Here is a 26490-nt window from a genome sequence, read left to right as displayed (position 1 = left end):
TTACTCACCCTATTCTGATGCATTCATGCAAACACATTTGCAGTGGACGACTTAACACCTGCACAGACACATCTCATTAATCACACACTGGGGAGCATTCAGAGACGCCTTGTCAGTTTTAGCCAACAGGTGGTCCTGCATGTGAAAAAGGTCAATCATTAGTTTACTAACAGAAAAATGAGCAGTTTATTTTTAAATTCTAAAAAACAGTCCCAGCACTAACACTAACTTTACTATGGTTTACAGCAGTTTAGTACCGTATGGATGCTTTAATCATACTGTAGTTGTTCTATTCCATGTGCATTAAAACATGCAAAGCATTTAAGTTAATTTGACCATTGTTATCATCTTGTCTCATCACTGACACCACTCAGATAATGTGGATAATAACAGCTTACTCTTTTCAAAAATAAATCAAAGATTAACTAATCAGCAGAAAGATTAATCCAGATGGATTAAACACTTGTTTCATTTGAGACCCCCTACAGGAAACAAACCATTACCATGCACCCATAAAACAGAGAAATAGAAACTTGTGAAACTTACCATCATACTGTACAGAACCTAACTAAACAGAACACGATGAGTTTACGCCTCAGATACAATGCTGATGGACTAAACCAGGATAAGAGACTGGCAGCCTGGACATTTTTCAGAGGCGCTTAGTAACATGATGCTGAAATAAATCCCACATGTAATTAACAGAAGTGTTCGATGTATTTGTCAACAATTGCAACAGTAAGAGCTAAGACATTTCTGAACTGCGGGCTATATTTGTTTTAAGTCCTAATAAGACTGCAGAGATAGTCCGGACAGATTGAATATCACCTTTTATTGTAACCAAATCAGACCACAAGAGAAAACCTTCACAGTGCCCTGGTGTCAGCTTCCTTCAGAAGGAAAGCGCAACTTAATGGCCTCTTAAATTAACTTTAACTACACACTTGGGCCTCCACTCATGATGACATTCAAAAATGTCAACAGTTTATTCATATAAAAGATAATCTTAACTACAAGCTCTGAATATCTGAAATACAGATATATTTTAATTAAAGATTTTTAACCAACACTTCATAAAGTATATACATACTTTGTACTTTACCTTTTTAGGACTCTGCTGTTCTGACCTGGGGTTTCAGTTAATGGTTGTTTTGGTATTACACAGGATAAAATGACACCAGGCGATGATGACTTTGTGAGGACATCTGATACAATTTTTCTAAGCTCAGTGACCTAAACAGGAGATCTGCTCCTGCGCAGTGCTTCGGGGTTTCAGTATAAAATGAGACCTCCCGGGCTCCTCAGAAGGTTTGAACTGACAGGCTGCTAACGAAGGTGAGTTGTTTGCAGTTGTTTTGTTTGTTCACCAAATAGGTTCTTTAGCAAGCTTGCAAATATTATTGTTTTATCTTGTTTTATCTCAAACTTGAAATCTATTTTCTTTTCAGCATCCACGCACCAACTGCATCTCTGGGCAGCAAACAGGTAAAGTAAATTTCGCTGGTGCAACAGGTTCAAATAAACATTTTGATAAGACAAGACGTGTATTGAAATTAATTTACTGTCAAATTGTTTCTTTAAAACAATTAACAATTGACTCCTATACTCCTCCTATTAGGAGTGCACCTGATTAAAATGCATCCTCTGTGTCTTCTTTTCTCATTTTTAGTGAAGGGTCATCATGAGTGGAGACCCAGAAATGGAGTGCTTTGGCCCGGCGGCCATTTACCTCCGGAAGCCAGAGAAGGAGAGGATTGAAGCTCAAAACACTCCCTTTGATGCTAAAACTGCTTATTTTGTAGCTGAGCCAGCTGAGATGTATTTGAAAGGGAAACTTGTCAAGAAAGAGGGAGGCAAAGCCACCGTGGAAGTTCAAAATGGGAAGGTAATGTACGCAAATGTAAAATGTCTGGCACCATACTGTATTATCACATTTTATTACTTGTCGATGTAACTAATGTTAGACTACACTGTTGCAGACCCTCACTGTAAAGGAGGATGACATTTACCCCATGAACCCTCCAAAGTTTGATAAGATTGAGGACATGGCCATGATGACCCACCTCAGTGAACCGTCTGTGTTGTATAACCTCAAAGAGCGCTATGCAGCATGGATGATCTACGTGAGTTAGAGATGGAACAGATAACAAATGCATAGACACAATCTATAAACGGCTGAACTACTCATTTATATTTCACACTTTCTTAGACCTACTCAGGCCTGTTCTGCGTCACTGTGAATCCCTACAAGTGGCTCCCAGTGTATGATGCAGTGGTCGTTGCAGGATACAGAGGCAAAAAGAGGATTGAGGCTCCGCCCCACATCTTCTCCATCTCTGATAACGCCTATCAGTTCATGCTCCAAGGTATTCATAGTTTTGTTCTAGACGACCAGCAATACGCACAGTATTGCAATACTATAAGTGTATTTATCTTCACCTTAAAACAATGTCACTCTCTCAACAGATCGTGAAAATCAGTCAATCCTGATTACGTAAGTCAGTGCTGAGGAAAGCAAATATGAGCTCATACCTTAGTCTGAATCTTTCTGTCTGACTTTCATTCTGTCATTTTCCTAGCGGAGAATCTGGTGCTGGAAAGACTGTCAATACCAAACGTGTCATCCAGTACTTTGCAACAATAGCAGTGGCTGGAGCCAAGAAGGCTGAGCCAGTTCCCGGCAAAATGCAGGTAAACTGTGCAACTGTGTTTACTGTCTAAATGCAAGTGTAAATGTAAAATATTAAGACATGTTGTTTTGTCCTTTCAAGGGATCGCTGGAGGATCAAATCATTGCAGCTAACCCGCTGCTGGAGGCTTATGGCAATGCCAAGACTGTGAGGAATGACAACTCATCCCGCTTTGTAAGTTTTGGTTTGCTAGTGCCATACCCTTAGATGAAAAGGCAACACAAGCAGCTTGCTACACATAAGTAATGCTTATCATGTACTTTGTACTGCACCATCTCCACACTAATGACTACATCTATCTCTAGGGAAAATTCATCAGAATCCACTTTGGATCAACTGGAAAGCTGGCTTCAGCGGATATAGAAACATGTAAGCACATACGCTTCCTCCCTTCTCACGTTATTATAATGTGACAAACTCTGATCCATTTTGGATTTTTTTCATAGATCTGCTAGAGAAGTCTCGAGTGACCTTCCAGCTCTCTGCTGAGAGGAGCTACCACATCTTCTACCAGCTCACAACTGGCCACAAACCTGAGCTAATAGGTGTGTGACTGAAGCAGACCTGTTTTTTATTGTTCTTCTTGTTTTCAAGTTCTTTTCTTGTTTTCTCTTCTAGTTTCAATAATGACACAAATCTGTTTTCCAGAGGCTCTCCTCATCACCACCAACCCTTATGACTATCCAATGATTAGTCAGGGAGAAATTACCGTCAAGAGTATCAATGACGTTGAAGAATTCATTGCCACAGATGTGAGGGCAAACAAAAAAAACCACAATATTTAAAAGGCCAATGGTTTCTGAGACACAAAAGCTGTCAAAGTAAACCAGGGCTGTGATGTTTTTTAACAGTTTTAAGTGTTTGAGATAAAACTGAATAATGTTTTTAAATATTTCATTTTACAGACTGCCATTGACATCCTGGGCTTTACTGCAGAAGAGAAGATGAGTATTTACAAGCTGACTGGAGCTGTGATGCATCATGGGAGCATGAAATTCAAGCAGAAGCAGCGCGAGGAGCAGGCTGAGCCTGATGGCACTGAGGGTAAGTACCTGTCTTTTCACTGCATCATCTCATCAGATACTGTTTACACACTGTTTGTAGGCAGTCATGACTTCTTAGTTCCAAATGATGGATGAGTTTATATTTAGTTTGTTTCGAGTGCATCAGAGGGTTTGAATCACTGAAGCTTAAATTATAGTGTTCAGATAAGTGGGCGGTGATCACAACTGAAGTGCTGGTGCACTGAAAGCAGCATAGTTTTTCTAGGCTTTATTGAAGATGTCTCTCTACCGTAGTAGATGATCAACATTTGCAGCATGAACTGGTTGATTGTGTAAAATATTATGTTTCTTTAATTATCACTAATGCTCAGGGCAACTCGTTTGCCTTATGAATATGCATAATGTTTGTGGTTTCTGTTATGTTCAGAGGCTGATAAAATTGCCTACCTCATGGGCCTGAACTCGGCTGATATGCTCAAGGCTTTGTGTTACCCAAGAGTGAAGGTCGGCAATGAAATGGTGGTTAAAGGTCAAACTGTGCCACAGGTAGATAAAAATATTAGTTTATCAACAGAAATGTACTAAGCTGAGAAAATACCACCTGTCCTGTATAATCAGATTTAGAACATGAAAGCAAATTGGTATATCACAGTAACAAATACACTGTTTATCCAACTTGCTGGGCTTATTACTATTATACCCTTTATGAAATCAGGTGAACAACGCTGTCATGGCTCTCTGCAAGTCTGTCTATGAGAAAATGTTCTTGTGGATGGTCGTCAGGATCAATGAGATGCTGGACACCAAACAGCCAAGAAGCTTCTTCATCGGTGTCCTGGACATTGCTGGCTTTGAAATCTTTGATGTAAGCACAGTATTTACTACATAATCCTTCAAAGCTGCAGCTTCATTTTTGGACCTGATTAAACTTTGAGACTTGTCTTCAGTTTAACAGTTTGGAGCAACTTTGCATCAACTTCACCAATGAAAAACTGCAACAGTTTTTCAACCACCACATGTTTGTCCTGGAGCAAGAAGAGTACAAGAAGGAGGGAATTGAATGGGAGTTCATTGACTTTGGTATGGACTTGGCTGCCTGCATTGAGCTTATTGAGAAGGTGAGTCACATGCTGTACTGTATGTTCACTAATAGAACCATGAAGATGAGCTTGTGTATTAACGGTTCTTTAATGTGCCAGCCCATGGGCATCTTCTCCATCCTTGAAGAGGAGTGCATGTTCCCCAAGGCGACAGACATTACCTTCAAGAACAAACTGTACGACCAGCATATTGGTAAAAGTGCCCCCTTCCAGAAGCCAAAGCCAGCCAAAGGTAAAGCAGAGGCCCATTTCTCCCTGGTGCACTATGCTGGCACTGTGGATTACAACGTTCTTGGCTGGTTGGACAAGAACAAGGATCCACTCAACGACTCAGTGGTTCAGCTCTACCAGAAGTCTTCAGTCAAGCTGTTGGCCTTGCTGTATGCGTCACATGCCTCAGGAGATGGTACATGGTTTATTCAATTATATTCATACTTCATCTAAATATGTAAACAACTGTATTATGGAAATTTAATTTTTTCAATAAACTTTTTAATTTTATGGTAATATATCTGTAAATTCTTTTCACAGACGCTAAAGGAGGAAAAAAAGGTGGTGGCAAGAAAAAGGGTGGCTCCTTCCAGACGGTGTCAGCTCTCTTCAGGGTAAATATCGATTTGGGAAGCATTTTAGAGAAATAATACTTAATGACCGTTATTATGTTGATGTCTAAACCTGTGTCTACAGGAAAACTTGGGAAAGCTCATGACCAACCTAAGGAGCACTCATCCACACTTTGTGCGCTGTCTAATTCCCAATGAATCCAAAACACCAGGTAAGTCTGAAAGAGTGTAGGTTATAAATTACAGTCACTTACTAATAGATTGATTTTTTTGTACTGTTAACCAGGATCACCCCCACCCTTAACAGCACCACTAAACCTCTGTTCTACTCTCTAAGGTCTGATGGAGAACTTCCTGGTCATCCATCAGCTGAGGTGTAACGGTGTGCTGGAAGGAATCAGGATCTGCAGGAAAGGCTTCCCCAGCAGAATCCTCTATGGAGACTTCAAGCAGAGGTATGGTAGCTCTGCCTCTGTTAGTTCATACTGGAATGCAATGACCTAATTCAGTTTCATTCTTTCAGATACAAAGTGTTGAACGCTAGTGTCATCCCCGAGGGACAGTTCATTGACAACAGGAAGGCCTCAGAGAAACTCTTGGGGTCTATTGATGTGGACAAATCACAATATAGATTTGGCCACACTAAGGTAAACAAAGCAAATTATCGTGATCATGAAATCAATATAGAATTAAATCATTTGTAAGGGCAGGTTTACAGAATAACTCAATAAAGATCACTATTTATTAACAGGTGTTCTTCAAGGCTGGACTTCTAGGTACACTTGAGGAGATGAGAGATGAAAAACTGGTTGAGCTGGTGACAATTACTCAGGCTCTCTGCAGAGGTTATGTGATGAGACGGGAATTTGTCAAGATGATGGAGAGAAGGTAGGTTTTAATTACCTGACAATTGAGCCAGTCATTGGTGGCGTAGGTAAAGTACTGTATAATTTCTAAGAAGGTCTGAATGAGTTACAAACTGTGTTGCATCACTAGGGAGTCCATTTACTCCATCCAGTACAACATCCGCTCATTCATGAATGTCAAAACCTGGCCATGGATGAAGCTCTACTTCAAGATTAAGCCTCTTCTAAAAAGTGCAGAGACAGAGAAAGAGATGGCTCAAATGAAAGAAGACTTTGAAAAAACCAAAGAAGAGCTAGCAAAGGCTCTGGCTAAAAAGAAGGAACTGGAGGAGAGGATGGTTTCTCTTTTGCAGGAGAAAAACGACCTGCAGCTGCAAATTCAGTCTGTACGTTAAGAATAAAGTGAGCATTTGAAATTGAGTAATTCAACTTTCTAAAATGAATAACATGATTTTATTTTATTACATAATATTAGGAAGGTGAAACCCTTGCTGATGCTGAGGAAAGGTGTGAGGGGCTCATCAAAGCAAAAATCCAGCTCGAAGCCAAAGTCAAAGAGACGTCTGAGAGACTGGAGGATGAAGAGGAAATCAATGCTGAACTGACAGCAAAGAAGAGGAAGCTGGAGGACGAGTGCTCTGAGCTGAAGAAGGACATTGATGACTTGGAGCTCACCCTGGCCAAAGTGGAGAAGGAGAAACATGCCACTGAGAACAAGGTTGGTCCATTTCTCACTAGACTATATATTTTTGGCAGAAAACAAAAAGGTGGTCCAATGTTTGCCACAATATTTTGATTGTAGGTTAAAAACCTGGTTGAGGAGATGACCTCACAAGATGAAGCCATCGCCAAGCTGACTAAAGAGAAGAAGGCCCTCCAAGAGGCCCATCAGCAGACCCTTGATGACCTGCAGGCAGAGGAAGACAAAGTCAACACTCTGACAAAGGCCAAGACCAAGCTGGAGCAGCAAGTGGATGATGTAGGTGATAATGAGACTCTGATTTCAACCCCTTTATCAAGTAAATAAACAAGACTCATTTCTCATCTCCATTATAACAGCTTGAAGGTTCACTGGAGCAAGAAAAGAAGCTTCGCATGGACCTTGAGCGAGCTAAAAGAAAGCTAGAAGGAGATCTGAAACTGGCCCATGAAACCATAATGGATCTGGAAAATGACAAGCAGCTCTCTGAGGAGAAAATTAAGAAGTATGTACACGAAGTTCATTCATGACTTTCACCATTCCCACATGAACAGTGTACATCTAACATTTCTAACTATTCTTGATATAAAAGGAGGGACTTTGAGACCAGTCAGCTTCTCAGCAAGATAGAAGATGAACAAAATCTTAGTGTTCAACTTCATAAGAAAATCAAGGAACTGCAGGTACTGTAATATGCAGTTGTTTTTACTGTACAGTAGGTGTCAGGATGGAAAATAAAATTCCCTCCATTATTTCACTAAATATTGGGCTATTTAAAAACAGTGGGGGTTTCTGACTAGTTTGAATTAATGTTTACTTCAGCTTACATCCTACATTTATTGTGATGTATAACAATATTTTTCATGACAGGCTCGTATTGAAGAACTGGAGGAGGAGATTGAAGCTGAACGAGCTGCTCGGGCCAAGGTTGAGAAGCAAAGGTCTGATCTCTCCAGGGAACTTGAGGAGATCAGTGAGAGGCTTGAAGAAGCTGGTGGAGCGACTTCTGCTCAGATTGAGATGAACAAGAAGCGCGAGGCAGAGTTTCAGAAGCTGCGTCGGGATCTCGAAGAGTCCACCCTGCACCATGAGGCCACTGCTGCTGCTCTCCGCAAGAAGCAGGCCGACAGTGTGGCAGAGCTGGGAGAACAGCTGGATAACCTCCAGAGAGTCAAACAGAAGCTGGAGAAAGAGAAAAGTGAATACAAGATGGAGATTGACGACCTCTCAAGCAATATGGAGTCCATTGCCAAATCAAAGGTACAGAACTGTATAGAAAAAATTATAACATTTCCCACAGAGTGAGTTTTATTATCTAGTCAAGCATTCATTGTTGTGAACTCCATTTGTTTTTAGGGTAACTTGGAGAAACTGTGCCGCTCTCTTGAGGATCAGCTGAGCGAACTCAAGGCCAAGAATGATGAGCATGTACGTCAATTAAATGAATTCAGTGCTCAAAGATCAAGACTGACGACTGAAAATGGTAAGTGTAAATGCTTGTAATACATGTACACAAATGACAAACTAGACACGTTAAAGAAATCATTTCACTTCATTCCAATTAGCTGAATTTGGTCGTCAGTTGGAAGAGAAGGAATCACTGGTCTCTCAGCTGTCAAGAGGCAAACAGGCTTTCATTCATCAAATTGAGGAGCTCAAAAGGCAGGTTGAGGAAGAGGTCAAGGTAAGAAATTACAGTAAGGTCTTTATTAGTCTATATTTATTTTTATTATTGTATAAATGCAATATAAATTTGATTTGATTTGTTCTTAGGCCAAGAACGCCCTAGCTCATGCTGTCCAGTCATCTCGTCATGACTGTGACCTGCTCAGAGAGCAGTATGAGGAGGAGCAGGAGGCCAAGGGTGAGCTGCAGCGAGCCATGTCCAAGGCCAACAGCGAGGTGGCTCAGTGGAGATCCAAATATGAGACTGATGCCATTCAGCGCACTGAGGAGCTGGAGGAGGCAAAGTAATGGACAGTCCGGGAATGACACTGTTTGAAACGCATTGTTTTTGCAATGTATGCGACATCAAACTTCTTTTGTGTGTTTTTACAGGAAAAAGCTTGCTCAGCGTCTTCAGGATGCTGAGGAATCCATTGAAGCTGTGAATGCAAAATGTGCCTCACTGGAAAAGACCAAACAGAGGCTGCAGGGTGAAGTGGAGGACTTGATGATCGATGTCGAGAGAGCCAACGCTCTGGCTGCTAACCTCGACAAGAAGCAAAGGAACTTTGATAAGGTTTGATTGTTTGTAATGCATTGTTTCCACTGCCTAATGTGAGGGGACAAGACTCATTTGTTTGTAATTTCTCAGGTTCTTGCTGAGTGGAAGCAGAAATATGAGGAGGCCCAGGCAGAGCTGGAGGGAGCTCAGAAGGAAGCTCGGTCATTAAGCACAGAGTTGTTCAAAATGAAGAACTCGTATGAGGAAGCTCTGGATCATTTAGAGACCTTGAAGAGGGAGAACAAGAACCTGCAACGTAAGACAGGAATCCCTGTGTGTGCTTTTATGAAAAATGTATACATTCATTTATGAAAATATTTCAAAAAAATGTCAGAAAAGGTTTTGCCTGAATGAAGTCGAAAATTCTTTTTCAACAGAGGAAATTACTGATTTAACTGAACATATTGCTGAATCTGGAAAGACAATTCATGAACTGGAAAAAGGGAAGAAAATAGCAGAGCTTGAGAAAGCAGAAGTGCAGACTGCCCTAGAAGAGGCAGAGGTATTTCTAACAGATTTTCATTGAAAATAGATCAACAAAAATAAATTAAAATGCTGTCAAAATATTGCACATAAAACATAAATGCTAAAATCTTTCTCCACATTTGATTTTGTAGGCCACTCTGGAGCACGAAGAATCAAAGATCCTCCGTGTTCAGCTGGAGCTCACTCAGGTGAAAAATGAAATTGACAGAAAACTTGCAGAGAAGGATGAAGAGATTGAGCAGATCAAGAGGAACAGCCAGAGAGTGATTGAGTCCATGCAGAGCACTCTGGATGCTGAAGTCAGGAGCAGGAACGATGCCCTGAGAGTCAAGAAGAAGATGGAGGGAGACCTCAATGAGATGGAGATTCAGCTGAGCCATGCGAACCGCCAGGCAGCTGAAGCCCAGAAACAGCTGAGGAACGTGCAGGGGCAGCTCAAGGTGCCGCCGCTGAAGGATTTGTGGCAAAGCATTTTCTTAAACTAGCTGAATCTGTTTATTTATGTACTGTATGTGCACTTGTGTTACAATATAGGATGCCCAGCTTCACCTTGATGAAGCTATTAGAAGTCAGGAAGACATGAAAGAACAGGTCGCCATGGTGGAGCGCAGGAACAACCTGATGCTGGCAGAGATTGAGGAGCTGAGAGCTGCTCTGGAGCAAACAGAGAGAGGCCGCAAAATAGCTGAACAGGAGCTGGTGGACGCCAGCGAGCGCGTGGGACTCCTGCACTCCCAGGTACTCTCAGAGACTAGACTATGAGGAAAAACACCTTAACCCTCGCTTCACTAGTACAACTCATGGCATTTATTGTGGCTTCTTTGATCAGAATACCAGCCTCATTAATACAAAGAAGAAGCTGGAAGCTGACCTTGTCCAGATCCAAGGTGAAGTTGAAGATTCTGTTCAGGAAGCAAGGAATGCTGAAGAAAAGGCCAAGAAGGCCATCACTGATGTGAGCCCAGAATATTTACACTAGTCACCACTATATTATATATTTTTTACATACTGGGGCAATTTCTGTTATCACGCTTTTGGTATCATAGGCCGCCATGATGGCAGAAGAGCTGAAGAAGGAGCAGGACACAAGTGCTCATTTGGAGAGAATGAAGAAGAACCTGGAGGTGACGGTGAAGGACCTGCAGCACCGTCTGGATGAGGCTGAGAATCTGGCCATGAAAGGAGGAAAGAAGCAGCTTCAGAAACTGGAAGCCAGGGTATGAGGACTATGTTTTAGAACGCAGGGTTAGATGTGAACTTTACTATAACCAGTGTCTAAACTAAATACTAAACTAAATATGTTCTTTTGTTGTCATCCAGGTGCGGGAGCTGGAGACTGAGGTGGAGTCTGAGCAGAAACGTGGGGCTGAGGCTGTGAAAGGCGTCCGCAAGTATGAGCGCAGAGTGAAAGAGCTGACTTACCAGGTACTGTACAAAAACAAAACCTAACTGTAAAACATTAAGAAATATATAAATTAATAATAGTAAAACAAAATAAAAAAAAATCAGTCAACATCACCTGAGTATTATCAAGTCATGTTTTCAGGTTCAGGTTTTCAGTTTTAAACACAAATAGGATGCCAATGCCATTTAAACCCTCTAGAGGGCATGGCATGGCCTCACTGGGCCCAGGTGATACAGTAGAATTAAAGACAGCAACCACCTCTGATATAAATAAATGCAGCTACACTGTGACAGCATGTACAGTAAGTGTATTAGCGTGCTGTACTGTACTGTATGTGTGGCATTTATAGAGAATGAGGAGGACCTCACTCATGAAAGTCTTTCCCATGGTTTTCTCTGCTGTCATGCTTTAGTTCATACCTTCAGTGTAGTGGTGCCTGCCCTTCTCAGTCTTTCTGGCTGAATGATACCATCTTGTTCTCATGGGTGTAAGCGATTCCATAAACAAGATCCCTGTAGTTTTAGTCTCAAACTGTTCTGTACGCCGTCTCCAGACTGAGGAGGACAAGAAGAACATCATCAGACTCCAGGATCTTGTGGACAAACTGCAGCTGAAAGTGAAATCGTACAAGAGGCAGGCTGAAGAAGCTGTGAGTGTGATACATTTCACACACTAATATGCAAATGTCCCGAGAACTGATGGCATGATGCCGCATGGTTAAACGTTTGCTTGTTATCTCGTACAAACAGTGAGATGAATTCTAATTTCACTAGCTCAATGTTGTGATTCCCAGGAGGAGCAGGCCAACACTCACCTGTCCAGGTACAGGAGGGTGCAGCATGAGATGGAGGAGGCTCAGGAGCGAGCTGACATCGCCGAGTCCCAAGTCAACAAGCTCAGAGCAAAAAGTCGTGAAATTGTCACGGTAGACTAACTTTAAGTATTTTAGTACATTATACATTTAGTACAGTGTACATAAGTGTAACATTTTGTTGACAGAAGGTTTTGATAACATCCTTAATCACTCACCTCTAATTTTGTTTTAAAGGTTAAGGAACATGCAGAGTGAGCATCAGACCACAAGAGACGCAGCATAAGAGCATACAATATGATCTTAATGTCATGTGTGGCCAATGTAAGAAGAAATAAAAATGCAAGCAAAATTTTTGTTTCTTTTTTTCCTATTCCTTAAATAAAAAAAGAAAATTCCATGAGAACGAAAACATCAATACAAAAGTTCAAATTTATTATATTGCAATGTGAAGCTTGTATTAAAGCTTATCCTCTAGGATAGAGTATTTTATTTGAAAATGTATCTCATCACTATTATTCATTATTTATTCCGATGACTTGCTGTCATGTGTTGAGACATCTACAGTAGATTAGGTTAGCTGCTAATCTTCTTCATCTCACGTTTACAGTTACTTACAGTAACTACTGTATGTATAACTGTATTTCGTATAATTTTACAGTTTTTACTGTAATGCACTTTGTTACATATGTTGCAGCGTGTGAAGTTGCGGTGATGAAAGGTAATAACTACAGCTGTGATAACTACTGCACACACTTAAGTAATATCTTAAATTGTGGAGTATTTTCTGTTTAAGTGTACACCGTACATCAATATTTCCTCATACATTAAGTTACTAGCTATCCCTACATGTAGGTGTAGTTAACAGCCCAGTGATCTTTGTATTTTCTTCTGAACTGGACTTTAGCTGGAGGTTAGAGTTGTAGCGCTGTAGAACTGTAACAGTGGCCTTTTGTTTGTGCTCAGAGAGATCACTGAGCACAGAGGAAGTGCTTGCTTTATATCAAAGGTTGTTCCACAATAAGACTTGAGACAGTGACAAATGGCTGAGCTTTGAGATCATTGCTGAGGAGACAGCTATATTTGTATTTCTTCCAAATAAGTCCAGCCAGGAGCATAAGAGATCAAGTATCACATTTTTATTGAATATATAGGCCTATGTTGTACGGTGTGAAGTCCTCAGTACTTAGCTCTTAATGACCTCTGCCCATCTTCAACAGTTCAGTGTCAACTTTCAACAAGGAAAGAATGCAAACAACTACACATCATATAACACGATCCCCTTCTTGCAGCATATGGGGAACAAACACTTGACTAAAGGGAAGGTCAAGCTGCAAGCCTGGCCTTGTCTTCAGTTCATCTGTCAGGACACGCAGTACAACAAGGCCATTTAAAGAAAGGGTTTAAAAATACATCCGTACCCCTGAGACAACACAAGTGGCCCTCTAGAAAAACCTGGAGACTCAATCTGATTCACCTGTTCTCCACAGATTCCACACAGGATAATACAAGCACAACCATTTGGGTTTACAGTCATACTGACAGCTAAGCCTAGACAGTTTATGAATCAAGATGTTTAGGTGACAAGAGCTACTGAATTGTTCATGTAATGGAGTGAAAATGTAAAACAGTTGACCTATCAACCTAAACATAAACCTTAAAACCTTTGACTTTCAGTTGCAGAGAGCACTGAGTAATGTATATACAGTTCTGTATAATGTATCACCAAGCTGTTCTGTATGCTCTATAAGAGTCTATACAAACAATGGAGTACACCATTGTGTAAATGACAACTGAACGTTTTTTTCTGAATTCACATACAGTACCATATGAGAGTTCACAATATCAAATTTCAGGGTCCATAGACACGGAAGTCCTTTGACCTAGTCTTAGCCCTGTTAAATGACTCTTTTACGACAGACCTGTCTGTCATCGCTCTGCACTCTAGGATTGTCACACCAAAACAAATGAGCCACCTGAGCCTAGATATCACAAAACGATTGAGATTCTGTAGGTTTATAGGACTAGTCCAAGGTTTTATTGAAAATTGTAAACCCAAGCACCAGATTGTTACAGAGCTCTGTAACACTCGGGGTCAGTGGAAACCTGACACTGGTTTTCCTTCAGACAGCTCCTTAGAACTAATAACAGTGGCCAGAGAGAATAAACAAGGTGACATTTTGCCTTAATATAGTTCTAAGGGTCAAGGTTAATAATAAGATGAAGCAATTTATGAAAACAGGAAAAGAAAATTTAAAGAGAGCAGAACCACAACAGCAGAGAGACAAAATATTATATATAGAATAAGATGCTTATTAATTCAGACTCTAGACTAGCTGTAAAGTAGTACAGAAATAGAAAAGGAACTGCTACAACCTTCACCCGTATGTTCCTCTATGCAGTAAAATCAGCCAAATATGACTGTGGAGCCTGAATTATTCCACAGGAGGGTACAGTGTGTCATTATTCTACAGGACAGAACTACTTTTCTTAGACTAATTAAAATAATACCTATAAAATCACATAGCGACGAAACATTTTCCATCTGTAAATCTGCATTCTCTCGACTCATTGTGAGTGTTGTTGCTCATACTTAGTGATCCAAGACATAAAAAGTTAACTTACTTAAAAACTTATTTATTATTATAATTAATATAACGACACTAAGTTACATTGAACTTTTCCACCCTTAGCTGCTATAATGAGATAATTAGACATGCTGACAGGCATTATTATCCTTTATAGTGGTGTAGTGACTTTTATTTGAGAGATTTTTATTTTTTACTTTATGTTTATATCTCATATACAGTATTTTTATGGTAATACAGTATTGCAAAGGATGGAGATTTGTTACTGTGTTTATTTGTGGCACAGGCAGGTGTGTAGGAGAAGTGATAATGCAGTGCTTTGTTACGGGTCTTTGTATAGAGAACTTCAAAGTAAATGTCACCACCACTTGTTTGAGGAGTTATTTTCCACAGGATGCATACTCCAGGTCATATTTTAGCGGAAACACAGGCTAATTATCTCTTGGACAAAGGAAATTAAAGTGATCTATATTGTCCTATTCCTATTGTCCTTCCTGCCTACAAAAGTAATCTAATTACCAATGGGATTTCATAACTAAAGACCTCAGCTAATGTTTCTGATATCTAATTTTCACACGTTCTTAGATTAGCAACTGTTAGGCCAATTCTGCTCCTTTGTCAAGGGAAAGGCTTGCAAGGCTCCTGCAACAGAATACCAGTGACATATGAGAGCTTCTCCACAGCTAAAGTCGGATTCTCTGTAGTGCCAAGGTGCATTAAAGAGATTATTATAAAGTCCAGAACAATGTCTGAGCTTCAGTAACTAATACGCCTGCCAAAACTATGTTTACACTAAAGTTCAAAAATGCTGCATTGTATGTGTTGTGAACTATTTATACATGTTTACATCCTGCATCCAGTTCTACATGGTCTATTGTCCGGTTCCAACATTATTCCGATAAATGTTTAGAGTGAGACAAATCAAACACCGTAGCTGTTTGCACATGAACTAAATCACAATGTATATTACAGTTATGAATGGGTAAGGAATTATGTATGTTTAATTAATAAAGTGCAGATAGTGGAATGATGACTAATAATACTAATATGCTTTTTACCATAAATATATACTAAATATTGTAATATTTTCTATCTATTTGGGGACACTCTTTTACATTTCAAGTTTTAATATTGTCAATTCATAAAACATCCGGCTCTAGACTGTTACTCTATAGTGAAAGTGACAGGAGCTGAAGCTGGGATCAACTGCCTGTGCTGAATGATGACAAAAGATGATGGACCCCAGATCAAAAATACTCAAGCAAAGAATGTAAAACTACATGACCAAATAAAGCGAGCGATTACAGCTGTGACTACACTATATAAGAAGGAGGGCTGAACACCCCCAAGGACTGACAGACGACCAGTCAAGGTGAGTCAGTCTTTTATTAGCAGGAGGAAAGCCAGCAGCTTAATGAACAATGCAGGGCATGACCACTTACTGCCAGACACCTCCAAGAGAATAGAGCTCTGTGAACAGCAATCTCTGAATTACTTACTTACTTTAATTACACTTAATAATTTCAACTATTTATAATTTCAACTATTTGCTTGTTTCTTTAGAATCCTCATCAGACCATCATTATCTGTTCTCCTGGGGGAGTGAAGAAGGTAAAGTAATGCATTTTATAACTGGTTAATTTTGTTCAAATTATTTAATTAACAGCCAACTAGATAATTAAAAGGTTTTACTTTGTCATATAGATGTGTAATGATTCTATTTAACGATTAACAGTAGTTATTGAATAACCAGTCTTAAGAATTAAGTGTGTAATTTCTGTTACTGCTTGTTACACAAATGCAATGAATAATCTTTTTGAATTCAAAAGAAAACTATTTGTAATATATGTAAGACATCACAGCAACCCAACAAAAACAGGTCATTGAAATAATAGTTATGTATGATATATAAAAACAATAAAACCTTAGTTTTTGCATAGTCGTAAAATGTAAATTATGTCTGTTCTACATTGAGTGTAACATTAATCATAACATTAAAAGCTGTTAAATCTGAGATATGAGTGAGATAATCAAGAGATGAAATAATAGTTAAGATAATTGACGGATGTCTTGGTTTCACTTGCTTTCAGTAAGAGCTCACCATGAGCGGGGATGCGGAAATGGAGTGTTTTGGGCCTGCGGCCGTTTACCTCCGCAAGCCAGAGAGGGAGAGGATTGAAGCTCAGAACACTCCCTTTGATGCTAAAACAGCTTACTTTGTGACTGAGCCTAATGAGATGTACCTCAAGGGGAAACTCATCAAAAGAGAGGGCGGCAAAGCCACGGTGGAGACTCTCTGTGGAAAAGTGAGCACATAATAGTAATTACAGTGAAACAACCATATTAATACATTACTGAGTATCTGCACTAAATCATAATGTAGAGTATGTTGTTTCACTGGTGCTGAAAAAAGTACTGTGTGATTTTCTCTGTTTCAAAAAGTATAAAAGCCTATAAAAGAAGTTGACATACTGTACAGTTAATGACTACTAATTCAATTATTTTCTGTCTCATTCAAGACTCTGACAGTGAAAGAAGATGAAGTCTTCCCTATGAACCCTCCAAAGTTTGATAAGATTGAGGACATGGCCATGATGACCCACCTCAGTGAACCCTCTGTGTTGTATAACCTCAAAGAGCGCTATGCAGCATGGATGATCTATGTGAGTTTGTAATAATAACACCAGCATTGACGCAACGGTGAGATGTGTGTCAGTAAGGATTCTTTCTGCCTCCACAGACCTACTCAGGTCTGTTCTGCGTCACTGTGAATCCCTACAAGTGGCTCCCAGTGTATGATTCAGTGGTTGTCTCAGGATACAGAGGCAAAAAGAGAGTTGAAGCTCCGCCCCACATCTTCTCCATCTCTGATAACGCCTATCAGTTCATGCTTCAAGGTAAGTTACTAAGAGATAAAGCCGCTGCACTTTATGAGACATAGACTTCTAAATGTCATGAATTCTTTAAAATGTCTTACAGACAGAGAAAACCAATCAATCCTGATTACGTAAGTACCAAAATATTGAGTTAATATTGTTAAGCACTTATTCCCATATGTACTGATGAAGATTATACACACCTCTCAATCCAGTGGAGAATCTGGTGCAGGAAAGACTGTCAACACCAAACGTGTCATCCAGTACTTTGCGACAATCGCAGTGTCCAGTTCAGCAAAGAAAGCTGAGCCGGTTCCTGGAAAAATGCAGGTGGGAGAAGTTGGAAGTCATTCATGTAAAATCTAAACCCAGATAAAGCTGCATTTGAACAGACTGGTAAAAACGACTGCCTCCTTTAGGGGTCACTGGAAGATCAAATCATTGCAGCAAACCCTCTGTTGGAAGCTTATGGTAATGCCAAGACTGTGAGGAACGACAACTCTTCACGCTTTGTAAGTTCTCATGATTAATCCTTGATTTTAAACGTTTTAGTATAAACAAATTGATTGAAAGTTAATGTCTCCAAACAGGGAAAATTTATCAGAATTCACTTTGGGTCAACTGGAAAGCTGGCTTCAGCTGATATTGAAACATGTGAGATCATTTTGTTTATTTTGTTTATCTCCTTCAGAGACATTAGAAAGATTCCTAATTTGTGATGTTCTTAAACCCACAGATCTGCTGGAGAAGTCTCGAGTGACCTTCCAGCTCTCTGCTGAGAGGAGCTACCACATCTTCTACCAGCTCACAACTGGCCACAAACCTGAACTCATAGGTGTGTGACTACAGCATTACTAAACTGTTATCATGATATTCAGCAACAATGGTCTTTATATGTAAATAGTAAAAGGTTATGTACTCTTCCATGTGTTGCTACAGAGGCGTTGCTGATCACCACCAATCCCTACGACTATCCGATGATTAGTCAGGGTGAAATCACTGTCAAGAGTATCAATGACATTGAAGAATTCATTGCTACTGATGTGAGAAACCACGTCTCTGATTCACTCTCTCACTCTGATAACAGAAGTGCATGTTTGTCTTTATGAAAATGTAAAGCTCTAACAAGAGTAATAAGTACAGCTTTAACCTACTCTTCATGTCACAGACTGCCATTGACATCCTGGGCTTTACTGCAGAAGAGAAGGCTTGCATTTACAAACTGACTGGAGCCGTGATGCATCATGGAAACATGAAGTTCAAGCAGAAGCAGCGTGAAGAGCAGGCTGAGCCTGATGGGACTGAGGGTATGAAACCTAAACATAAACGTCTTAAAGTGTTTTCCATGACCTTATACTGTAACTTTAATCCTGAAGTTATTGCTTTCAAAAATCTGACATGATCTGATGTGTGTTCTGTTCACAGTGGCAGATAAGATTGCCTACCTCATGGGGCTGAACTCTGCTGATTTGCTAAAAGCACTTTGCTACCCCAGAGTGAAGGTTGGGAACGAGTATGTGACCAAAGGTCAAACTGTCCCTCAGGTAGAACAAGAACATGAGAATTTATGTGATTGCATCTTGATATCTACTCTACTCTTTTACAGTATTGTTACTCTTGTACCCTTTGTGAAATCAGGTGAACAATTCCGTCATGGCTCTCTGCAAGTCTGTCTATGAGAAAATGTTCTTGTGGATGGTCGTCAGGATCAATGAGATGCTGGACACCAAACAGCCCAGAAGCTTCTTCATTGGTGTCCTGGACATTGCTGGCTTTGAAATCTTTGATGTAAGTACAGTATTTACTACATAATCTTTGAAAGATGCAGCTTCATTTTTGGACCTGATTAAACGTTAAGACTTGTCTTCAGTTCAACAGTTTGGAGCAACTTTGCATCAACTTCACCAATGAAAAACTGCAACAGTTTTTCAACCACCACATGTTTGTCCTGGAGCAAGAAGAGTACAAGAAGGAGGGAATTGAATGGGAGTTCATTGACTTTGGTATGGACTTGGCTGCCTGCATTGAGCTTATTGAGAAGGTGAGTCACATGCTGTACTGTATGTTCACTAATAGAACCATGAAGATGAGCTTGTGTATTAACGGTTCTTTAATGTGCCAGCCCATGGGCATCTTCTCCATCCTTGAAGAGGAGTGCATGTTCCCCAAGGCGACAGACATGACCTTCAAGAACAAACTGTACGACCAGCATATTGGTAAAAGTGCCCCCTTCCAAAAGCCAAAGCCAGCCAAAGGTAAAGCAGAGGCCCATTTCTCCCTGGTGCACTATGCTGGCACTGTGGATTACAACATTCTTGGTTGGTTGGACAAGAACAAGGATCCACTCAACGACTCAGTGGTTCAGCTCTACCAGAAGTCTTCAGTCAAACTGTTGGCCTTGCTGTATGCGTCACATGCCTCAGGAGATGGTACATGCTTTTATCTTTAGTAGTGTTTTCAGAAATTTGAACTGAACATTAATATTATTCCATTGTTCATATATTTGAATTCAAATTGAAAATTCATTTTAATTAATTTATTTTTGTTGTACAAAATATTGTGTAAAACACACTAAAACTATGCACCAACAGCTGAAGGTGGTGGCAAGAAAGGAGGCAAAAAGAAGGGTGGCTCATTTCAAACCGTGTCTGCTTTGTTCAGGGTGAGATAGAAAATACTTAATACACTATTTGTGTTTATTTTAATGTCTTTTGCTAATTTAACATTGTTTTGATTCTTCAGGAAAATCTAGGAAAGCTGATGACAAATCTGAGGAGCACCCATCCTCATTTTGTGCGCTGCTTGATTCCTAATGAATCAAAGACACCAGGTAAAAAACACAAATTACACGTGTAACTGTTATCCCTGACAATTAAATGTGTTTAACAAGGATTTAACATCATATAGGTCTGATGGAGAACTTCCTGGTCATCCATCAGCTGAGGTGTAACGGTGTGCTGGAAGGAATCAGGATCTGTAGGAAAGGCTTCCCCAGCAGAATCCTCTATGGAGACTTCAAGCAGAGGTAAAGTGGCAGAAATATCATTAGGAGTACTGAATGTTTTTTGTCAAGCTAAAAAAAACACTTTGTTCCTTCTGTAGATACAAAGTACTGAATGCCAGTGTTATACCTGAGGGACAGTTTATCGATAACAAGAAGGCCTCTGAGAAACTGCTGGGATCCATCAATGTGGATCATTCCCAGTATAAGTTTGGCCACACCAAGGTAAAAAACAGGTTTGTTTGGAAAGTACAGTATGCAGTTCATATCAGTCATTCTTAATTAGAACTACTGATGCTCAGATGTCCATGGAGTTGTTGATGTTGATGGAGTTTTTAGACGTTCGGTATTAAGGTTGTTATTTATTAACAGGTCTTCTTCAAGGCTGGACTTCTAGGTACACTTGAAGAGATGAGAGATGAAAAACTGGCTGAGCTGGTCACAATGACTCAAGCTCTCTGCAGAGGTTTCGTCATGAGACGCGAGTTTGTCAAGATGATGGAGAGGAGGTGATGCGTTTGATAGCTGATAATGTTTCAAGTTTGTTTTAATTGGGTTAATGTACCAAGATCATTTATGTTTTGTTTTCTTCATTAGGGATGCCATTTACTCCATCCAGTACAACATTCGCTCATTCATGAATGTAAAAACCTGGCCATGGATGAAGCTGTACTTCAAGATCAAGCCTCTTCTAAAGAGTGCAGAGACAGAGAAGGAGATGGCTCAAATGAAAGAAGACTTTGAAAAAACCAAAGAAGACCTGACAAAGGCTCTGGCTAAAAAGAAGGAACTGGAGGAGAAGATGGTTTCTCTCTTGCAGGAGAAGAACGACTTGTTATTGCAAGTGCAGTCTGTAAGTTGGATTACTATTCTGGAGTGAATGTGCAACATTAGTTTCAATTAGTTTCGATTTTTTTACAGTTACCTGCACTGCCTTTCTGATTTACTGACTTTTTAGGAAGGGGAAAACCTTGCTGATGCTGAGGAAAGGTGTGAGGGGCTCATCAAAGCAAAAATCCAGCTCGAAGCCAAAGTCAAAGAGACGTCTGAGAGACTGGAGGATGAAGAGGAAATCAATGCTGAACTGACAGCAAAGAAGAGGAAGCTGGAGGACGAGTGCTCTGAGCTGAAGAAGGACATTGATGACTTGGAGCTCACCCTGGCCAAAGTGGAGAAGGAGAAACATGCCACTGAGAACAAGGTTGGTCTATTTCTCACTAGACTAAATATTCTTTGCAGAAAACAAGAAAGTGGTCCAATATTTTCCTCAATATTTTGATTGTAGGTTAAAAACCTGGTTGAGGAGATGACCTCACAAGATGAAGCCATCGCCAAGCTGACTAAAGAGAAGAAGGCCCTCCAGGAGGCCCATCAGCAGACCCTTGATGACCTGCAGGCAGAGGAAGACAAAGTCAACACTCTGACAAAGGCCAAGACCAAGCTGGAGCAGCAAGTGGATGATGTAGGTAGTTACGAGACTCTGATTTCAACCCCTTTATAAAGTAAATAACCTATATAAATAAAGACTCATTTCTCATCTCCATTATAACAGCTTGAAGGTTCACTGGAGCAAGAAAAGAAGCTTCGCATGGACCTTGAGCGAGCTAAAAGAAAGCTAGAAGGAGATCTGAAACTGTCCCAAGAAACCATAATGGATCTGGAAAATGACAAGCAGCAGTCTGAAGAAAGAAATAAGAAGTAAGAAAAGGGGTTCATGCAATGTATCCATTCACTAACTGTCAAGAATGTGTGTCATTCAACTAAGAGTTTTTACACCAATTACTTTTGTCCACATCCAGAAAGGACTTTGAGATTAGCCAACTCCTGGGTAAGATTGAGGATGAACAAACCTTAGGAATCCAGCTACAGAAAAAGATAAAAGAACTTCAGGTATAATGTGAAGTCATGTCAAAAACTAACTAGTGATACTGTATGTTAATATTTTTACAGAGTTTTATTTTATGTTTTAATCTGTATTTCAGGCTCGTATTGAAGAATTGGAAGAAGAGATTGAGGCTGAACGAGCTGCTCGGGCCAAGGTTGAGAAGCAGAGGTCTGATCTCTCCAGGGAACTTGAGGAGATCAGTGAGAGGCTGGAAGAAGCTGGTGGAGCAACTGCAGCTCAGATTGAGATGAACAAGAAGCGCGAGGCTGAGTTTCAGAAGCTGCGTCGGGATCTCGAAGAGTCCACCCTGCACCATGAGGCCACTGCTGCTGCTCTCCGCAAGAAGCAGGCCGACAGTGTGGCAGAGCTGGGAGAACAGCTGGATAACCTCCAGAGAGTCAAACAGAAGCTGGAGAAAGAGAAAAGTGAATACAAGATGGAGATTGACGACCTCTCAAGCAATATGGAGTCCATTGCCAAATCAAAGGTAAGTGAGCTGTGTTCTTATACAGAAGCCAGAAAAATATTCTAAACACTTTGTTAATTCACATTTTCTTCCTCCAGGCAAATCTGGAAAAGTTGTGCAGGACACTGGAAGATCAACTGAGCGAGCTCAAATCCAAGAATGACGAAAACGTTCGCCAGCTAAACGACTTCAGTGCACAGAAAGCAAGACTTCAAACTGAAAATGGTATTAATATAACTTTTTAGGTTAAACTTAAGTCATATGGCTTTGATCCAATGCATAGATGCCAGTAAATTTGACCTTTTACATGATTCAATACCATGTTTTACCTCACATAAGGTTAATTAATATCTTTAAAATAGGTGAAATAACTCGTCAGTTGGAGGAGAAAGAAGCTCTTGTCTCCCAGCTGTCAAGAGGCAAGCAGGCTTATACTCAGCAGGTTGAGGAGCTAAAGAGGCACATAGAGGAGGAAGTTAAGGTAACTGTATATGAAACAAAAGAAAAAGAGAAAGAAAAGAAGTCAAACAGACAGGTATCAAAGATAAATCAATTTCTCATTGGGATGTCAGGCCAAGAACGCCCTAGCTCATGCTGTCCAGTCATCTCGTCATGACTGTGACCTGCTCAGAGAGCAGTATGAGGAGGAGCAGGAGGCCAAGGGTGAGCTGCAGCGAGCAATGTCCAAGGCCAACAGCGAGGTGGCTCAGTGGAGGACCAAATATGAGACTGATGCCATTCAGCGCACTGAGGAGCTGGAGGAGGCAAAGTAATGGACAGTTGAGGGATCAAACACATTGTTTTTGCAAAGTATGCGACAACAAACTCCTTTTGTGTGTTTTTACAGGAAAAAGCTTGCTCAGCGTCTTCAGGATGCTGAGGAATCTATTGAGGCTGTGAATGCAAAATGTGCCTCACTGGAAAAGACCAAACAAAGGCTGCAGGGTGAAGTGGAGGACTTGATGATCGATGTGGAGAGAGCCAACGCTCTGGCTGCTAACCTCGACAAGAAGCAAAGGAACTTTGATAAGGTTTGATTGTTTGTAATGCATTGTTTCCACTGCCTAATGTGAGGGGACAAGACTCATTTGTTTGTAATTTCTCAGGTTCTTGCTGAATGGAAGCAGAAATATGAGGAGGCCCAGGCAGAGCTGGAGGGAGCTCAGAAGGAAGCTCGGTCATTAAGCACAGAGTTGTTCAAAATGAAGAACTCGTATGAGGAAGCTCTGGATCATTTGGAGACCTTGAAGAGGGAGAACAAAAACCTGCAACGTAATACAATATTAAGTTTTCCTTCAACTCAGGGTCTAAAATACAATAGATGCTTAAATACTTCACATCGGTGGTATTTATACACTTTAGCCAGGCAACTTGTGGAATTGTGTTTCTCATAGCATTCTATATAGAGGAAAACATGCACAATCCTTCAGGCCCTGCACTTTTAGTAATTTGTCTTGTTTCATTCAAAATTCATGATTTTTAAAACTTAATAAATTCTGTTTCAACAGAGGAGATTTCAGACCTGAGTGAACAACTTGGAGAGACTGGCAAAACAATTCACGAACTTGAGAAGGGAAAGAAGACAGTGGAAAGTGAGAAGTCTGAGATTCAAACTGCTCTGGAGGAGGCAGAGGTAAAAATGATGCACATCAATATAACAGCCACATTAGAAATGCAGATCCAAAACACAACACACAACACTGCAAATGGTGGATCTGCCTTTTTCAGTCAGTTTCTTTTTAAAATGAAGGAAGATCAGCGCTCTTTTTAATGCTTCTTTACAGGCTACCTTAGAGCATGAGGAATCCAAGATCCTCCGTGTTCAGCTTGAACTCACCCAAGTCAAGAGTGAAATTGACAGAAAACTTGCAGAGAAGGATGAAGAGATTGAACAGATCAAGAGGAACAGCCAGAGAGTGATTGAGTCCATGCAGAGCACTCTGGATGCTGAAGTCAGGAGCAGGAACGATGCCCTGAGAGTCAAGAAGAAGATGGAGGGAGACCTCAATGAGATGGAGATTCAGCTGAGCCATGCGAACCGCCAGGCAGCTGAAGCCCAGAAACAGCTGAGGAACGTGCAGGGGCAGCTCAAGGTGCCGCCGCTGAAGGATTTGTGGCAAAGCATTTTCTTAAACTAGCTGAATCTGTTTATTTATGTACTGTATGTGCACTTGTGTTGCAATATAGGATGCCCAGCTTCACCTTGATGAAGCTATTAGAAGTCAGGAAGACATGAAAGAACAGGTCGCCATGGTGGAGCGCAGGAACAACCTGATGCTGGCTGAGATTGAGGAGCTGAGAGCTGCTCTGGAGCAAACAGAGAGAGGCCGCAAAATAGCTGAACAGGAGCTAGTGGACGCCAGCGAGCGTGTGGGACTCCTGCACTCCCAGGTACTCTCAGGGACTAATGAGGAGAAACACCTTAACCATCGCTTAACTAGTACAATGCATGGCATTTATTGTGGCTTCTTTCATCAGAATACCAGCCTCATTAATACAAAGAAAAAGCTGGAAGCTGACCTTGTCCAGATCCAAGGTGAAGTTGAAGATGCTGTTCAGGAAGCAAGAAATGCTGAAGAAAAGGCCAAAAAGGCCATCACTGATGTGAGCCCAGATTATTTACACTACTCACCACTATATTATATATTTATTACACATTGGAAGAATTCCTATTATCATGTCTTTTGTATCATAGGCTGCCATGATGGCAGAAGAGCTGAAGAAGGAGCAGGACACAAGTGCTCATTTGGAGAGAATGAAGAAGAACCTGGAGGTGACGGTGAAGGACCTGCAGCACCGTCTGGATGAGGCTGAGAATCTGGCCATGAAAGGAGGAAAGAAGCAGCTCCAGAAACTGGAAGCTAGAGTAAGTAAAAAAGCTCCATTTACACTGTAGTTTATTTTATTTTTACTTCCATGTAATTGCAGTATTGTTCATATTTAAAGGTGCGTGAGCTTGAAGGTGAAGTTGAATCCGAGCAGAGACGAGGAGCCGAGGCTGTCAAAGGCGTTCGTAAATATGAGAGAAGAGTGAAGGAGCTCACCTATCAGGTACTTCTGCTTTGAATGGTTTTGTCACAAAAATACAAAATGTACATTTTAACCTGTAAATCTTGTTACTGCAGACTGAGGAAGACAAGAAAAATGTGATCAGACTTCAGGATCTGGTGGATAAGCTCCAACTGAAAGTGAAAGCCTACAAGAGACAGGCTGAAGAAGCTGTGAGTGAAATGACCTTTGCACACAGTAAATGAAATCATTTTAGCCCTGATAATTGTTGACACCAGTGCCGAATGTCCTCACAGGAGGAGCAGGCCAACACTCACCTGTCCAGGTACAGGAAGGTGCAGCATGAGATGGAGGAGGCTCAGGAGCGAGCTGACATCGCCGAGTCCCAAGTCAACAAGCTTAGAGCAAAGAGCCGTGAAATTGGAAAAGTAAGTTCAGTAACAGCGAAAACCCAACAGTCATGTGGCCATTGACTGTGTGAATGGAGAGGAGAGTAAGATACTGTACTGTATCTGGTGCCTTGTCTTTAATGTAAACTGGATGTTAAACTGCACAAATCAGAATTCTGCAATGTCTTTTCTATAGGTAAATATCAATCATTACAGTATGCTCTGTGTTTATTTCAGGGAAAGGACACAGGTGAATAATCTGCATCCCCTTTGAGAGACACATGAAAATCATAGAATATGATATTTCATTCATTTACTCTCACTAAATATTGTAAGTCTATATTCAATAAATGTGTGTTTCCAGTTCACTGCCTTTAAACTTTTATTTGTATCTGTATTTTTTAAAACATAAAGAAGGAAAAGT

The 26490-nt window shown here is 40.5% G+C and overlaps 2 protein-coding genes across 2 annotated transcripts; both read left to right on the top strand.

The window, feature by feature from the left end:
• Positions 1-1101: 1101 nt before the first annotated feature.
• On the top strand, positions 1102-12204 carry LOC114856148 (myosin heavy chain, fast skeletal muscle-like). The gene is made up of 41 exons (XM_029151860.3): positions 1102-1335; positions 1449-1485; positions 1670-1885; positions 1980-2123; positions 2210-2366; positions 2467-2494; positions 2580-2691; positions 2772-2864; positions 2996-3059; positions 3137-3235; positions 3339-3442; positions 3596-3734; positions 4122-4240; positions 4410-4559; positions 4642-4812; positions 4894-5200; positions 5326-5399; positions 5482-5569; positions 5695-5812; positions 5881-6004; positions 6109-6245; positions 6354-6609; positions 6699-6941; positions 7026-7202; positions 7283-7428; positions 7516-7606; positions 7794-8183; positions 8280-8406; positions 8489-8607; positions 8697-8893; positions 8982-9165; positions 9241-9406; positions 9528-9652; positions 9768-10076; positions 10171-10374; positions 10466-10591; positions 10683-10853; positions 10957-11061; positions 11595-11690; positions 11835-11966; positions 12090-12204. The coding sequence occupies exons 3-41, from the start codon at positions 1682-1684 to the stop codon at positions 12108-12110; spliced, it is 5817 nt and encodes a 1938-aa protein (XP_029007693.1). The 5' UTR covers positions 1102-1335; positions 1449-1485; positions 1670-1681; the 3' UTR covers positions 12111-12204.
• Positions 12205-15460: 3256 nt separating this feature from the next.
• On the top strand, positions 15461-26432 carry LOC114856149 (myosin heavy chain, fast skeletal muscle-like). The gene is made up of 40 exons (XM_029151861.3): positions 15461-16051; positions 16531-16746; positions 16960-17103; positions 17181-17337; positions 17420-17447; positions 17532-17646; positions 17736-17828; positions 17907-17970; positions 18053-18151; positions 18256-18359; positions 18485-18623; positions 18742-18860; positions 18955-19104; positions 19187-19357; positions 19439-19745; positions 19908-19978; positions 20059-20146; positions 20224-20341; positions 20419-20542; positions 20690-20826; positions 20915-21170; positions 21276-21518; positions 21603-21779; positions 21870-22015; positions 22117-22207; positions 22300-22689; positions 22767-22893; positions 23031-23149; positions 23241-23437; positions 23516-23699; positions 23775-23940; positions 24177-24301; positions 24453-24761; positions 24856-25059; positions 25147-25272; positions 25364-25534; positions 25615-25719; positions 25794-25889; positions 25974-26105; positions 26304-26432. Exons 2-40 carry the CDS (start codon positions 16543-16545, stop codon positions 26322-26324), a joined length of 5817 nt encoding a protein of 1938 aa, XP_029007694.1. The 5' UTR covers positions 15461-16051; positions 16531-16542; the 3' UTR covers positions 26325-26432.
• The last annotated feature ends 58 nt before the right edge of the window (positions 26433-26490 follow it).

The sequence above is a fragment of the Betta splendens genome, chromosome 5, assembly GCF_900634795.4.
Source record: "Betta splendens chromosome 5, fBetSpl5.4, whole genome shotgun sequence".
In the NCBI taxonomy this organism is placed as follows: domain Eukaryota; kingdom Metazoa; phylum Chordata; class Actinopteri; order Anabantiformes; family Osphronemidae; genus Betta; species Betta splendens.
Note: the sequence above shows the minus strand (reverse complement) of the source record. Positions and strands in the feature narration are given on the sequence as shown.